Source organism: Glandiceps talaboti, chromosome 10 (genome assembly GCF_964340395.1).
Source record: "Glandiceps talaboti chromosome 10, keGlaTala1.1, whole genome shotgun sequence".
Lineage (NCBI taxonomy): Eukaryota > Metazoa > Hemichordata > Enteropneusta > Spengelidae > Glandiceps > Glandiceps talaboti.
In genome coordinates this window covers 7,943,941-7,961,737 of record NC_135558.1, presented here as the reverse complement: position 1 = coordinate 7,961,737, position 17,797 = coordinate 7,943,941, and the positions used below count along the sequence as shown (strand labels likewise).

At 33.7% G+C, this 17,797-nt stretch overlaps 1 protein-coding gene across 3 annotated transcripts in view; it reads right to left on the bottom strand.

Moving 5' to 3' along the window:
* The window catches only part of LOC144441407 (spectrin alpha chain, non-erythrocytic 1-like), a 55,296-nt gene extending 39,052 nt beyond the window's left edge, over nucleotides 1-16,244 (bottom strand). For 2 of the 3 annotated variants that reach the window (XM_078130975.1, XM_078130976.1), the window contains exons 1-9: nucleotides 16,169-16,244; nucleotides 6,564-6,824; nucleotides 4,806-4,823; nucleotides 2,822-2,947; nucleotides 2,211-2,351; nucleotides 1,844-1,927; nucleotides 1,419-1,523; nucleotides 736-827; nucleotides 184-328 (exon numbers count right to left, since the gene is read on the bottom strand). In XM_078130975.1, coding sequence (XP_077987101.1) covers nucleotides 184-328; nucleotides 736-827; nucleotides 1,419-1,523; nucleotides 1,844-1,927; nucleotides 2,211-2,351; nucleotides 2,822-2,947; nucleotides 4,806-4,823; nucleotides 6,564-6,800 — 948 coding nt within the window. In that variant the 5' untranslated portion in view covers nucleotides 6,801-6,824; nucleotides 16,169-16,244. The remainder of the gene's footprint in view (nucleotides 1-183; nucleotides 329-735; nucleotides 828-1,418; nucleotides 1,524-1,843; nucleotides 1,928-2,210; nucleotides 2,352-2,821; nucleotides 2,948-4,805; nucleotides 4,824-6,563; nucleotides 6,825-16,168) is intronic. The other variant, XM_078130977.1, reaches the window with a different exon arrangement.
* Nucleotides 16,245-17,797: the final 1,553 nt, after the last annotated feature.

Below are 17,797 nucleotides of genomic sequence, written 5' to 3'. Positions count from 1 at the left end.
ATCTTAGCAAAAACACTTCTAAGCATGTGGGTGAACAAATTTCTTCATATGCTCAAATCTCTCCAGAAACACTGCTGTTTTCCAAATAAACCACTTATGCAAAAAATTATTCAAGATGTCCTTTAAAATGACAACTTTGCCGTCACTCATACTATACTAGATTTAATCATAATATAAGTTTACCTTATCATCTAAGGCTGCTAAGTCACGTTCCAAGCCTTCATGTTTACGTTGCAATGTCTGCACACTGGCCAAGTCACGTCCATAGTCATCAGATGACATGACCGAGTCTTTCTCATTAATCCAGCTAATGGTCTCATCAGCATCTCTACAAGTCAAGTCAAATGAAAAATTAACTTTCAGTTTCATCTAGTTCAAAGGTCAGAGGTCATCTAATATACATATCGGGATAGAGTACTTGTTGCATCATAATCACTATGCTAGCACCTATCCATCCTCAGTTCAGACCACCACATTGAAATGGGCTTATCTGCACACCTCCAGAGTTTTTTCTAAATCTTGTAAATTTCTACACAGAACCTAACTTCTTGTCGGAAAGACCCTAGTTAATGGCTAGGGTTTTTGTAACATGGGACCCCAAGATACATATATATATAAATCAGATGACTGAAGCACTTTAACTACGTTCTTTCTTTTGAGGATTTTTTGGGTAACATTCCTTTTCATACAACAATAATCCATTTCACAAAACTTCAAGTTATCAAGTCAACTAACCTGTTAAATTTCTGGATCTCCATGGCTCCAAACAACTTCTCTTGGCGAGACAAAGACAATACCTTCAGTCTCTCCCATGCTTCATTTAGTTCCTACAGACAACACAATGAGAAGATTGTAGTTATGGGACTATGGATAACAGTATCTGCTCATTGCAGACAATACAAATCAGGTTAATCCTAGGGAGTCTATTCCTATTCGTATCCCTAGGCAGACTCCCTAGCTTGAATACAAAAGTGCTATCTATCTATCTATCTCTCTATCTATCTACTGAACAATTGATAATCTCTGCAATGATACTGACAGTACTGGTTCTTCTTATCATGTCATTTTATTAAGGTAAACATATTATTACTACTGAAAATTTCTACTTGCAGAGTCAAGAAAATTTTTGGAAGCGACTCCAAAATTGTTGACATGTTGTCAGCATTGGACATCAGCTTTGTCAGGGGTGTACTACAATAAGCTATCATCACATTACAAACATATTACGTTCAAATCTGTCATTTGCATCAAGCTATATATCAACAGATGTGGGTTTTTCATACATTTTTCTGAAAATCTTTTTCCAGAGCTACATCCTTGTGTATCCTAAAGACATTTTTATTGAGAATATATTTCAGATTTTTCTTTTTTTCTACCCATGGGGATACATTTTTCAATACCACTATTAGTCAACTTACATTTTGTCTTCCTGTGATAGTTTCAGACTCTGGATGTTCTTCAGCGATCAACTTGTCAGCTTCAGAGTTCACTTCAATTACTCTGTCTTCATGGGCTTGTAAGTCCTTTATAATGAAATAAAAGTGTCATGCTTAGTATGCAGTCATGTACAATATTGCTACTTTCATAAACGAAGAACACAGACTTTACAAATTATTTGAACTTCAGAATTATTCCGTCTCACCATGGCAACTTTGTAACAGGAGTACAAGTTTTATCTCTGTATTATTATTGAAACTTTTCACTTTCTTTCTAGTTTGTATTCAAAACACCAAACACCATCACAATGTGTTGGTCTGAACCAACAGTGCGCCCTCAACGTTCATTATAAAAGTTCTGTTGTTTATAATTTTTGGGGCGCTATCATATCATAATGCTTACTTACCTTTTGGAATTCATCAAACTTCTTTTGGAGAACTTCAACATGCTCCAGATCAACACCAGTCTCAACAGAGGCACAGAATGCCTCCTATTTTGTGAGGAAAAAAATGGATATTTTTTGTAAATAAGATGTACAAACAAAATTTACAGCTATGCAAACAGGGATCTCAAAAATGTCCATAATGTGTCCATAATAATCATAATAAATTCAAGCAATAACTGGTGTATTCTATCACTCTTTTTATTCAGCTGTACTTCGCCTTTTTCTACAAAAAGTGTTATGGCATTACAATACATATTGGAATCAACGTCTTCACTAACAAGTAGATTTGTAATTCTATGTGTCATGGGAAAAACAAAACAATTCTCACCTTATCTTTAATCCAATACATCACTTCATCAATTTCTCTCAGGAAATGTACAAGTTTCTGAGCTTGTAGCAGTTTAATTCCCTTCTCACGTAGCTTGGATAAAAGCAACTCCCATAGACGGTGAAGTTCTTCCAATCGTTTCTGCACAAGAAAAGTACAAACAAACATTCAACAACAGTGGCAAAAAAAAACCAACAAGAAACTGGACCTCAGTTTGAATTATATCAGATACTACATGTCTTAAGAAAGTATGTGTTGTGACTGGATGGATGGAACTCATTGTAACAGCCATTCTCAGGTTGTGCCTGAAGGGAGGCCTAAAATTGACAAAATCTGTTATTTACAAATTTTTTCACAATATTTACTCTCCACTGTAATTTTAATTCAAATTCCGAAGAAAGGTCTTCTGCATAAGACCGGAACATTGAATTAAGTGGAGTTTTTTTTAATTTACAAGAGTACTGTGTTTGCCAGCGATATATTGTACATGACAAGTCTTCAGCAAAAATGTTATCAGGTTATTTATCAATGTCACTTGCACATTTTGCTCAGAGGCCGGGCCATTAGTATGGTATAAACTAATCAATAATGCTACATGTCAATCCACTCACCTGAATGACTTCAGATGCAAAGTGCTGTGCATTAATCATCTCCATACCACTCTTGTCCAGTTCTTCAATAGCGTTACTATGAGCCGCCACTTCTGCTTCAAATGCTTGATGTTTCTGCAATTTCCCCTGTAAAACAAATCCACGAAATTGATGACCAAAGCTCACAATCCACTCATTTCTATGTATTCAGTTTACATGCATATCTGATGCGACTGAATCAATGTGCATATAAAATCATAGTCACAATTTATTTATAAGAATCTAGGTTTGAAAAAATGTCATATCACCTACAGCTCTGCAAAATATGAAAAATATCATATTACAATGGCCTAAATATAGAAATTTGCATAATAATAACAGCCATCAAATATGCTATGATCTGATTCTTTTGCAAAGCTTTTGACGTTCCAAGGTAATGAAAATATGCATAATTCATTTGTAATATTATATCATCACTAAATAAATAAACAGCTACTGCAAGTCTCTGTGTGATATCACCTGTTTAAAAAGAAATGTATATATATTGTATATTATGTACACAAATATAGTGACATTATAAGAGGAGCCTGTATAATGAGACATTTTCTGCAATCAACAACCATTACAGTAAACTGAGTTCTCCTCTGGCTATCATAGATCATGGGATAGATTCTACAATGTCTCACCCCCCCCCCCCACCCCCCACCCCCCCCCCCAAAAAAAAAAAAAAAAAAAAAAAAAAAAACTGTAAGGCACATACAGAAATGATCATGTATTGATTGGCTTTGTTATAAGTCTATGTTAGGGCTCAATATCAGCTGGGTTACATCTAGACTAGCAAATGGTAGATGTACTCTCTTACACCTTTGGAAATCGACACAAAACTGCAGTTAAAACAGTTTATTTCACAATGTTGACTAAATATAACTACAAGTACATGCATAAAGTTTAATTTGAGCTCTGAATAATTTTGCTAATATCACAGCTTTAGTATTATCTACTGAGGAGAACTCTGGTACCATGGAAATTGCTGATGCACGCATGTACTTAATATTTAGATTTTGCACTGTATCAAGAAAAGTTAACAAGTCAATAGAAATACACGTATTTTGACTACTGCTCTGTACTCTGGATTAGTAGTTGTACTTTAGGGGACAATGTTATATATATATACTTGATGTAATGAACTGACAGCCAGCTATACTTGATGATAGCAGCTGGCCATCATGGCATCTTGAAACAGAGAAGTTTTACATACACAATAAGGTACACAGAAATGACAAGGAAGGTCATTTGAGGACATAGAGGAGAGAATTACATGGGCAGATCATAGGAGCATACTACTACTAAGGAAGATCGTTACAGCCATCATGACATTCTGTGACAGAACAGTTTCATTTACACAGATACATAGAAAATGACAAGGGGTCATTTTAGGACAGATTATAGGATAATAGGGCATTCATAGGAACATACTTGGGCAGATCAAAGGAGCATTCTAGGACAGAAACATTCCATGCATTAGTTGTGTATGCTGTCAGCATCCCTGAAAGGAGTTATTGATAACTCATACTACCAGCAGACATGCTTTTAGAGTGGTATACATTTACAGACATATCAGGGAACCTGTCAAGAATATACCACCATGGGAAGCCTCGCATTCTCAACCTACACTTGAACCTGGTTTTTGTACATACTATACTTGTACATGACCTACTGATGAACACAGTGATATGTATATCACATACTTTTTAAAAACTTAGACAAGTTAGCAAACTATTTCAAGTGTAGGTTAGACTGCACTGGAAGACAGGAGGGATAGACAGACAATGGCAAACAGATAGGTCTGATCATATCAGATTTACATTCATGTTAAAGACTGCAGTCATATCCATACTTAAGCCTTTTTTAATAAGACAAGATATAGAGGAGAGAACAATGAGATGACTAAAGACGATACGCTTTTATACATCAATATTTGGTGAATGGTTTTGTTTTACCATACCTTCAAATTTTTGATATCCTGAAGAAAAAAAATGGAGGTGAGAAGGAAAACATGTAGTGCATATACAGTTAGGATACAAGTCATAGAAACAAAGCTCCAGGAACAGGTGTTTTTTAATAGAAATAATACTCCCAGATAGTTATACAGGAAGGGTTTATAGAAATAATGCTCCCAGAATAATTATACAAAAGGGGTAAAATTAATGGCAATAACCAAACTTATAGAAAAAAAGTATCACCATCATTACACCAATGAAATTTTAAGTATGAAAAATAATGGTTTTAGAAGGTAGGCAGAGGCATGGAAAAGGTATTTTAAAATGTATACAGAGGGACAAGCCTTAACCCTACACTTTACAAGGTAACACTATCTGATTTTCAGACTTCATTGTACTCAAAATGACAGTGTGGATCCTGTTTTGCACAGGAATAGTTTCCAAGAATATGAAGCAGTTGGACAAACAAGTACAAATTTTCATTTTGCGATCCTTTCGATTATCTTTTTAAAAATAGTATCAGTAAAATTAAGAAAGAAATTGCTAAAATTTTGCAATTTTTGTCCTTATTTCTTTTTCAAAAAAAGTATTAAAGAATAAGAAAATTCAGAAAAAAAAGTTCTTTTAAAATCAAGAAGTATCTAGTAATGGATCTGAAATAATTGTAGTCATGATAGTGTAGTATTAAAACTGGTAATACGTACAGAAAAGAGATATGAAAAATATTTTTTTTTTAAATATTTGTCAAGGTAAAAGAAAGCATTTAAAAATTTGAGTAAAAAAAAAGAAAGATTTTTAAGGTAATAAATTCATGCAAAAATCTTGCTTTATGATGCACATCTGCTGGCTGGCCACTACAGTCAGATTTCAATACTCAACACTGATGCAAACATCACAAGTTTCTCTTTTGTTGTTATATGAATAACGAAGGCAAAATGAAACCAACTTAGGTTTAACATAAACTACTTGGCATCAAAAATAGGCTTGTAAGTAGAACTGTGAATCAATCAGAATACTAGCTTCTCTTTAAATATAACATATAAAATTGATATAAAATCAAATAATGTTTACAGACATACATGTACATAAAAGAAACAATATTTCATGTTTACTGTCATTTAACGATTCATTGAAAAAATGACATGAGTTACAACTTTCTATACATTGATACATATACTGGTTAATAAGGTGAGAGATTTGGAAGTGAAGACTACACGAGAAAGAGAGAGAAAGTGAAGAAGAAGGGAAAGTTTTCTTTTAGTCTGACTTTGGAGGAAAAGGATAAAATTAGCATATAGCATAGCCAGGAATAGTCTAGTAGTGTCATTTACCTTCTGAGAGTAAGGTCTCTGCTTGTCAGTTTTTATACAGACACAGAAAAAAGAAACAGAACACAAAGAGAGGAAGACACTTTCAGAGAACAGATAAGAGAGAGAGAGTTATCTGAAGTATACATCAAATTTTGTTGAATACACATTACTAATATACAGACGTACAAGTTTGAGAGATTTCTGAAACACAAAAATTTTGTGCTAGTATAATTATAAACGTCTTGAAAATAGAATTTTCCAATTTTCCTTTTCATGATTACACTGGATGTACTTGAAAAATGAATTGTTTAAAATGTTTCGTTTCATTCACTTTTTCTAATTTTTCAGATTCTTAAGTCACAAAATAAGTGGGAAGCACAAAATATTCGTGTCCAGAATCCAAAAAAATTAAATTCACAAAAATCCACAGAAATCCACGAATAAGGATATTACCTGCAAGTTGGTTGGATCCTTGTAGCTCTCATCAGAAGCAGTCTGCAACTTCTCTAAGATCCATGTCTCCAGTTCATCAGCATCACGTTTGAAGTACTGAAAACGTCTCGCATCTTCCAACTTAGCTCGTCTTTGGTTGGCAAGATTCTTAAACTCGGCATAGTGTAGCAAGACCTGCTGTCTCCTATCCTGAATATCATCAGCTGTCTCCAGGACCTTTATCTCTCGGTCCCCCATTTTCTTTTCTCTCTCCTAGTTGCTCTAAAATAAAGAACATTCACAACTAATTTACAATCAGGTAGTTTGTAAGATATCATATAGATCCTACATAGGTTTAATAAACCTATGTGTTTGGGTTCTTTTTGGTGCATGTGTCGTGATTCTTAGATCTTTCTATGCATACTTTACCGTTTATTTGAACTTTACATTGTTCTATTTTCAGTACACAGGTATTCGTTGGACAGATTGCTCGTGATTACCTTACCTATACTTTTTGTCAACGAATTTATTATTTGAAATGTCACTTCATAATTTAAGACTATATTACTTTTGCTGTCCTACACATGTTCTTTGTAATATGGATATACTGTGTAAAATGTTGGGGTGTCCTATAGGCCCAGTGGTTGTGTCGCACTCAGTGTGAAAGACATCATTTTTGGTGTGGGTCAAAATACTAAACATTAGCAGGTTCCCCTGGAGCCATCTGATCACACACTGCTAGAGGAAGAGATAGGGAGAACATCAAACTTTTCAGTCACAAAAATGTGTTGTGCATCAGTGGTACATGCGTATCAAATTGCCTCAGAGTACCCACTGCTTTTTACCCATAAAAGTTATATTAGTTCATACATAAAGTAGCTGAATGCTGAATAAGTCCTCTATTCAAAGCTTATCATGTACAGCCTACTTGTGCTCAGCATACAATGCTGCAATGTTCCAACTACACTCTGTGTACATGTATGTATGAGTCACAGTTTATATTAACTCTCAAAACACGGCACCTCTCAAAGTACCTCTCACAGAAATTAAACATCTGATGTCATTAGGTTTCCATAGTAACAACCTTTTCATCCCCACCCTGTGACATTTATCTGTTAACTTTCTTTCACATATGCCCTTTATTTCTGGACATGATTATTACTTGAATTACAAGTAGATGTCGTCTGATTTTTCTGTAATAATACGCATCAGAAAATATTTATTTTTACAAACATTTTATTTCATGTTAGCTGTACACAGTTTGTATTTGTATATGTTGGGGTTTTTTGGGGGGTTTTTTGTTGTTGTTTTTTTTGGGGGGGGGGTTAGATAAATTTTTGTACAGCTATCACTGATTCCCTTTTGAAGGTACATCTGTATCATCTAGGAATTAAAAAAAAAAAAATAGGCCTTCGCAAACAGTTTTTTTCATGAACAAGTGCTGAATATATTTCAGCCTTGCAGTAATAAGTATACGTAGTATTGATCCTCTTTACATGGGTTTCTGATCAATATAAAATTGATGTTACAAAACTACATTTCAAAAAAGACATCAGTGTCATATTAAAACTTGCTCCAATATTCTTCTTCTATTGTACGGCCTTGTTATACGAAACCATAAATTCAATACATTGTAATTAGACTATGGAGGAAAGCTATTGTGCATATACTGCTTGATTGCATATTTTCTGTCACGCTACTTTTATCAACAGTCTAATATCACTGTATGCTTTAGTTCACATTTCGTGTTTTCATATGTCACTGATAGTAGCGACACATTCGAAAGCGTCGCAGTCCAGATTTAAATATTTTTATTCATAATTTTTTTTCACATTGCTAAAATTGATTACTTACAGGTAAATACATTAAACCAATTATAACACAGGCTGATGTCCATGCAGTTTTCTTAGACCTGATGCCATGCTTACATGCAAAAATATCAATCCGAAACCTTCATTTATTATACCAACATACATAAATGCAATTCTACAGATCTTTCAGTCACAAGAGATAATTACAACATTTCACATGAATTTACAATACCATAATTATTAAATAATTCTCCATTGAAAAAAAATAGTAGTAAAAATGTTCAAATCAGGATAGCACTCCTTTATAAGTGTGGTTATGGGTATTACATGTCTTCCCTGTGTAGATATTATAGCAGTACTTTGCAAAGAACAGTACAATTACTATACCCCTGCAGATACAATACAATTATGAAAACTGCGGTAAAATCTACCTGGGAGTACGCAGGATTTTTACCAGGGTCCCACTCTTAAATTACAATTCATATTTTAATAATTATGTGCTAAACTAGTATCATGTAAATGTTTTACTACATTCTCATATACAAGGATTCTTCAGCCCTGAGTAAATTTTACAACTGGGGATTACCTCATACCCTACTTTCTCATTGTTCTTTCAACTCCAGATTTAGAACATAAATTAGAATTTAATACCAGTATGAAGAAACTGCTAAGAATCGATCTGCTATCAATATTCTATAACGTATTTTTTAAAAATCGAGCTTTCAATCTACTTTCCTTGCAGTAGAGCAGAGAACAGCAGTATACGCACGTACACATGCCACACCCAAACCCATCGCATCTTCATATTCAATATTTGACGAGCATTCAAAAAAATAAGGGAAGAAAATTATAATTTCACACATTCAACCTAATAACATCACTGTAAGCGATATAATGTTTTATTTCAACATTTCATAATATTAAAGGAAGATAATTTTAAACTGATTTTTAGAAATAAAGTATGTCACTGAGATGTCAACATTTCCTTTCTTTTTACTACAATATTCCTTACCGCACAATCTAATCTAACATACAGGTGTTCACGACAAGCCTAAAAATACTGTATGATCACAGAAACTGACCACTTGTACATCTTTCATGATATAAACATGCAATAATCATTTCAATTAGCATATTCATCAATCTTTGATGATCAATTTACTGCAAATAATTCAATTTTGATTTTTAATCTAAACATAACAATGTTACGAGCTATTACAAAATAAAATAGAAAATGCATCAATTTGCCTATAAAATCTGTCTAGATAAATTTCATACATGGAAAAATAAAAAGAACATACTGTATACAGTAAGTCCAGCAAGAAATCTACATGTATAAATAGTTCATCATGAGGCCAAATAAAAATAATTGTGTGTTTGCAATAACCATACCTACTCTAGTTTAAGCAGTCAACCGTAAATATTTTTTTAACATTCAAAAGGGTAAAAATGTGGTGAGAATTTACTTCTATTTTGATGTAAAAATTTTTTTTTTTAAATTTTACATTGCCAAACTACTGTATATTTGGTCATTTTTAAACACCCATTCCACAGAAATCAGATCTTTTAAGATTGTAGATTGAATTGACACAGTAGTACAGTCTGCATATTGTGTTCGTCTACTGCACATAATAATAACTGTCTTCATTTACTTAGTTTACACTTCATCAAACTACCACAGAAGTATTGTAACCAACCGAGTATCCTGTCTTAGCGTCACACCAATTTTTCAAAAATACAATGAAATGCTGGCCTACCTACTTGTACTTTATCATCTGAAATCATGTTTTAGGAAACAAATAAAAAATTTCAATTTTTGCCTGGACTGTTCTAGAATACCCCAAGGCATAATGTTAGTTAGTAGTCATCTAAATGATATAACTCAGAACTAATGTATACCATTTACATGTATGCCTATTTTTAAAAACCTGTACATTTTTATTTTTTACCAAAATCTTTATTTACAAACACATTAATTTCACTTAAAATATTTTCAAAGAATATGAAAATCTAAATTCTAAAATTCAAGAAAGAAGTTTGATCCTGACTTGGAATGATCAGACTTCTGATATTAAATATTATTCATAAATAATTTTTATCAATCTTCATCAAAATAGTGCCTTGACGCTTACAACAGCACTTAGTGAATATAATCAATGTTCTCCTTTGCTAATGCAATTTACAATCTAATGAAGCAGTGACCACCATGGCATAAGATAAATGACGTCTGATGACAAATCACAGAAAACAAAATTTCAAATTTCCTGATATTCATATTGGGAAAATTACGACAGAATATAACAGAAATTAGATCGTGACACCATCATAGCATCTTGAAGAAAACAAAACCTACAGAAAACAAAATTACAAATTTCAAGATCTATTTGAACAATTACTACAGAACATTAAGAAAATAAAATCTTGATGCCATCTCAGTATCTTGAAGAAAAAAAACTAAGTTACAGAAAACAAAATACCAAACTTCCTGATATTCATTATTAGAATAATTAGGATAGAATAAGAAATGAGATCTTGACGCCATCATAGAATCTTGAAGAAAACAAAATTACAAATTTCAAGATCTATTTGAACAGAATACATGTATCAATAAAATTAAATCTTGACGCCATCTCAGTATCCAGACTCAGCAATCAAGTAAAGACATTGCATGTAACGACAGTCATTAATAAAAATCGTTATCTCATTTCATTATAATTTCAGGCATAAAAGGAAAAAGAAGACGAGATAAGAAGAAAAAAAAAATCTGAGACTAACCTGTCTGACGTTGATGAACATATATTATCAGGCAGCTTAGAGCATAGAACAGAGTATAAATTAAGAGAAGCAAGAAGATGAGGAGGAGAAACAGATCAGGATGCTGATCGAGAAAGGGACAGATGTTGCCTTTTGGCATGACATGACAACACAGAGTGAACCCATACAAACACAGCTACTACATTAGACATAGACGGAATCACAACGGATGCTAGGCCATAACTGTGGTTTCTCCTACATAGGTGTGATGGTTTGGATAATAATAAAAAAATCCTCGGCACAAGACGAAAGAAACGTGATGAGAATAAAAACACAGAGACTGAGGCCTGGGAAGGCAATGAGAAATCAATCAATGATTGAGTGACCATACAGCTGTACATCGATACACGAGAAAAAAAAATTGCTGATCTACATCAGTCGGTGGTTACTAAGCAATGTACAGGTAAATGGAATGGCCAATGTTATTTATTCACTGCGATGGACTTGCATTTACGTCACAAATCAATTATACGGACACGACGACATGGAAAAACAGGACAGGATACAGAACCCTTCAGTTATTCAATAATGGATCAAGTAAGATAGTTACGTACACACGATATGAACTACTCATCAATAATTTCCTAGCTGTTTTAAGTGTTCATAAAGGCTATACAAGTATTTAGATATATATAGTAATTTCCATCAAGAAATTGGAATAGAGGCCTGCGCAAGGTTTGAGTTATGCTATGCAGCTTTATAAACGTCAGTTTGTCTGCTTCAACGGTGAGGGCCTCAATCATGCCTGCCAGTCTCCAGAGAATGCCATCAGGTGATAAACTGCACAAAAGGGAACACTCACAGAATATCTAATCAGCTGCATTTCTATTTCCTGAATTCATAATGATGCCATCATCAATCTCTTTTCGAAAGAGGCCTAGGCAAGTGAGATCTGTCACACTATTATTTCTAACCTAGACAGACGAGACCTATCAGAATAATTTCTACACAGTCGTCACAGTGTACGAGTACAAGCCTGTCTGCAGAATAAAATTAATCAGGTGCCCAGTAAAATTAATACCTTAATTTACTTTACTTTATTTCATTTTTGAATTGCAATTATGAATTTTTTCTGATAGATTTGGGGTGGTTCAAAATAGTTACTATGAGAAGTAAGTACAATGTCTATGCACATTAGACTACATGTCTACTAAACCTTACATTAATACATATAATTTGCAATAAGACTATCGGTACCGGTACTCATAAAACACTGCTGACATATATGGCTTACCGGTACTATAAATATCTTGTCTCTTTTTTTTCTAATTATTTGTATTACATCCTAGAAACAAGGCTATCTGATATACAATAGCTACATGTATACACATAGATGAGGAACCTATTGAAATTCAAATGGTTCTTTCAGTTTCACAGCCACAGACTTGATTGAAGCCCTTGCATGTTTTTGACATTAGAGTTTGACGTCCCTTGTTCCATTCTACAACGTATATATACACACCAGTAGTGGTTTTTAGCTAGCTCTAGGCTCTTTAAAATCAAAAGACAAAAACTCAGGCTGGGGCAAACTTTTCTTCCTTTCACTAAATATTTACCAGCTAGCTGGGTATTTATCTTGCACAGTAAATTACACAAAGCTTGTTACATCAATACATGTTCACTCTTCTTTCTTACAAGGTTCAGGACAAAACCAAAGTCTCAATAATTTTGCATATTTTTTTGCACAGAATGTGACAACAACAGCATCCATATGTATTTGATACAAGGCAGGAGGCATATACACTTGGTGGTACTGCATACATTTTTTTTCACTTGCAAATGTGCACTTTGACACCTTGTGAGTAGAAAAGCTGACTGTATTAATAAACTTGAGTCATTTTGTTGCATTTCTTCAATATTTCTTAAACTATAATTTTGTAATTCTTTAAATATGTACATGTATCATACAATAAGAACCACAATTAAAGGAAAAATTAAATCATTCAACTTCTACTGTTCCTTCAGTAAAAGTTGCATGCAAAAATTATTGCAAATGTCACCTTGAGTCCCATCATGACCTATAAGGGGTCATGACCTTCACCACACAATGCACTATTCAATGACAAAAATTATCATATTCAAACAGCATTCAATAACTTGGCATTTATAATTATGCAAACAAACCATTTTTACTTTTGTAAATGTAACCAAATTCATACATTTTCATTTCAATAACTATCAAACATCATGACCATACAAGTAACATAAGATACATGATAAATACATTCCATACATACTCATGATACTGAGTAATAACTAATATACACACTACGGTAACTAAACTGAATGTAATTCCAACTGTGTTTTTGCTAAGGGAGGTTAGTAGGTAAAATCTACCAATATTCTCAGGTCATTTTACCTGGGTTCCCGAACAAAATTACCACAGACTCTGTGGGGAAACATTGTCAGTTTTACCTTTCTTCCTTGCTCAGTTGCTGTTAGCAGGGTTCCCCAACCCTAGCAAAAATACTGATTCTAACTACACAAGATAAAATGTCACAGTAGTACCATTGAATAACAATTGACATCTCTATGGCATTGCTACCTGCTACTGGTGATGAATACATTCATGAAGTCATTTATTTTATTGTGCCTCTGTTGTAACATCTGCTTCCCTCGTCCATCAAGTATACATGTACAAATGTATATATTGAAGCTTGTCTACAAGCATTAGTCTGGATATCATCATGGCATTCACCTTCTAGTCACATCTACGACTTGGGCTCATTACCTGTAGACTACTGTGTACACTAGTTTTCACCACTAAGGAAAGGAATTATTATATCTAAGCCGTAGTAAATAAACAAATGACACTTTATCGGCCATGTTTTTTATTTATAATACCATGCCGCTTACTAAAAGTATTCTATGATACATGTACATACATGTACTATTCTGTGGAATGTATATCATAGTTCTGTAATATATCCCAACAAACACTTCTTTGTAGACTTTTATTACTGCAATTTGCAAACCAAACATTTTAGAAATACCAATGCCTTATGAAAATTAAATTCATTAATGAATAACAAAAATAATAAACACTGAATTTCAAAACACATTAATCTATCTTAAAAAATTCAATTTCAAAAATACAATACACATACATTACTGGAATTCCTGATTAAGCAGGTGTTCCATGCCCTACATAAAAGATCCATCCAGACTTCAGAAAAAAGATCAATATTTCATTTTCTAAATGATGATCAATCACATACATGTAAAGGTCAAGACTACATAAATCATAAAATATTTAGCTACATTTAGCTTGTCTGGCATTCCTAACCTGTAAACTATTGCTTGCTCTCAAAAGTTATCAGTATTTCAAAATTTGATCTTCACAGCACATTTGTACAGTTCACAAGGATCAGAAAGGACAGAACAAACCACAAATAAAATTATATGTATGATATGACCATGGACACTGGTTTACATGTCTGGTGTAATCAAGGAAAAAATAACTACTCTGAAGGGCAAGACCATCAAACATTTCATTTACATAACATTTCAGAATATAACGTGTAGGTTCAGTACCAATAATATGAATTTGAAAACAAATGGGGGTGGGTTCGTGTTCTTTTTCCCGGTTCAGAATTATTACATTTGTAACCTATCCACAAATCAAAGTTATATACAGATATATCTTGGTTTATTTGAAACACCAGACATACTAGTATAGCTGACAGGAATACATGTATTTAAAGTCATAAAGACAGACAGTTCATGAGTAGAAAGTTGATGAGGCAATTTACTGGTAATATTATCCATAGTAATTGATATGCTGTCGCTGTTGCTCTTCATTAGTACTCAAACTGACTGTAGACTGAGTTTTTACAGCACCACACCCAAAGATCTATTATTAGTGATATACTGCAGTGTCACAAATCACTCTTCATTTCTGTAATTGTCTTTTTTTAGTGTGGGAAGTTGGTAAAATTACATACACCATTAAGCTGCATTAATATGAAAGTTTATCAAGACTCATTTTTGCTATAAATCAAAGTGTTTACATTTTAACCCACTTTGCTAGAAAGTGAAACTGTAACATGCTACAGCAATAAATGTACACAATTCTGGTTCTGCTTACACTTTATATCATGTAATTTTAAACCAAGAAAGACAAACCCTTAATTATAGCTACATAAAAAATTGTGTCTCAGTCTGTGTGTGTATGACATACATGCTGCAAATGCAAGTTTACTAATGATTGAAAATTACAAAATAACCCCACACAAATTGAATGTCTCAATTTTTAGATGGCTTACAAAGTATCTTCATTCTTTTGGTCAATAAATGTTTCTGACATTCCACAGCATATGTTTGATGTACTGTTTTATCATGAATAAATGTCATATTTATAAAATACACACTAGTCAGAGTCGAGTACTGGTTTGTTTCATCAATTCATATTGAGATTATGTATGATTTATTCTCGTCACGTCCACAACTGAAATCTCAAAAGACTGAATGCAGTCTGACCTTGAACTAATCAATAGTTGACGATAATACATATTTTCATGACAATATATAACATCTAAAAATTCCTGTAATCAGCTCATTTTTTGTGAATGCAAATTATATTAAAATTCTAAACGGCTGGCAACCCACAGAAATGACACAAATTGACACTTGCTTGATATCAATTTCAACACCCAGGGACAGACATGGAAAAATTTACAAATTTGAAAATATTTTGCATCGAAGTATACCAGAATATATAAATATTTCCCCAAATATCGGGTACGAAAAGGTAGCAATTAAAAGGGTCATTTTTTAGGCTTGCTTTTACACATATTAGTGTGTAATTTACGGGAGCCAAGCCCATATTAGCCTTAGAATACACTTGACTATCGTGTGTAGCGTCCTGTGCGAGTGGGGTTTAGTGTTTAACGTTTTTTGCAAGATTTTGACGTGAAAATTACAATCAAACTACATGAATACAGTCACTTGTCATTATGGAACAAGTAGATCTATCACATAACCAAAAAACTTTCTACCTACCGAATAATTGTCGAAATATTATGTGACACGCCTCAGCTTTGGAAGCAGCCCACCGAAATAAAAATGGCGGATGAAGCTAACCTCGGCTGTTCCGTTTATTGTCAGCCGACCTGATCGGGGTCAAAACCTTTTCGTTAAAAGTTGTTTATTAACTCTGGAATCAACACTAAATTTACTATTTCTACTATAGTATTTGATATTTCAAAACGTCTATTCGCATTTATTATTGCATTTCATATCGCCATCATGTTCTTTTACAACATCAGCCAGTCCTGTCCCGAGTGGACGTGAAGCAATTAATCAACGCGTTAGAAGTCACATGACCATAGGAATGTACAGGCAGGGCATGGAAAATATCTTGCATGACGTCATTTTTAATGTGCTAGACCCGGCCCACTCAGCAGGGGTTAGCCCTTACTTTATTGGGGTTGAGGTCATAGGAAGCCCTAGAAATAGTGATCATGCCTTTTTCTTTTTTTTCTTTTTTTTATTCGAAAAATGTTATTCCTCCTCCCATCAACCATGCAGTATAATTATAACCCACCAAGTGTAGCGTTGCAGCCTTGGCTTCTAGTATTTTTAAATTGGAAGTAAGTGTATATATATATGTGGGGGGGGGGGGCGTTTTTAAAATTTTGAATAGGAAGTCACTGTGTTTTGAATTGTAATGACAAATTCATTTCTACAATGAGCTGTGAGCTTGAAATTGTTACCTAAAAGCCTGATATGGAACTGGATAACATAAAACAAATATATGATAACCCCCCCCCCGCCCCTCATGAAAGGTGGACATATACCCGACTGAAGATCTCCCCTACCTTTTATTGTCAAGATGCACGTAAACCTCTTTTAAAAAAAATATTTCGACCTATGACTAAAGATAAAATACTTATTATATGATGATGCTGTCTGGTACAGTATTTAATATGCGAGACATGGTCAAATAGTCTACTGCACTCTTTGAATCTGAATCACAATGAAATAACTGGGATGTGAATATTGAGGAGGGAGAGCATCTTGTTTTAGAACAAAGTGATGGGGGAGGGGATGCAAGCTGTTTTGGGTTAATTTTACAGCGCCTGAGGGTGATTCCAACGAGAACCATTTCATGATAGGGTGATTACGAAGCCTTGTGACGGTATAGTAATGCTCGTAATTACTATGCCGTACATGTCTGTCATTTTGTCAGTGTTGATAATGATATGTCTGTTGTTGTTGTTGTTGTTGTTGTTGTTGTTATTATCATCATCGTCGTCGCCGTCGTCGTCGTCGTCGTCGTCGTCGTCGTCGTTGTTGTTGTTGTTGTTGTTGTTGTTGTTGTTGTTGTTGCTGTTGTTGTTGTTGTTGTTGTTGTTCTTTTTTTTCCTTTTTTTTTAAATTTAACTAGATATTTTCAAAGAACTTCAATCTGTACTGAAAAAAATAACTAAGCCAATATCCTGGTCTTCATCAATATATGATTGTAATAAATATGGTAGCCTGGATACCATGCAGATTGGGATTTTAAATTTTGCTTTCCAATCACGATAACCAAATTTAAAATCTCAATCCACATGGATTCCAGGCCTAAAGCAAATGTAGGAGATAGAAAATGGTTTAATGAAATAGTTAGACAACGGTATATAGTAC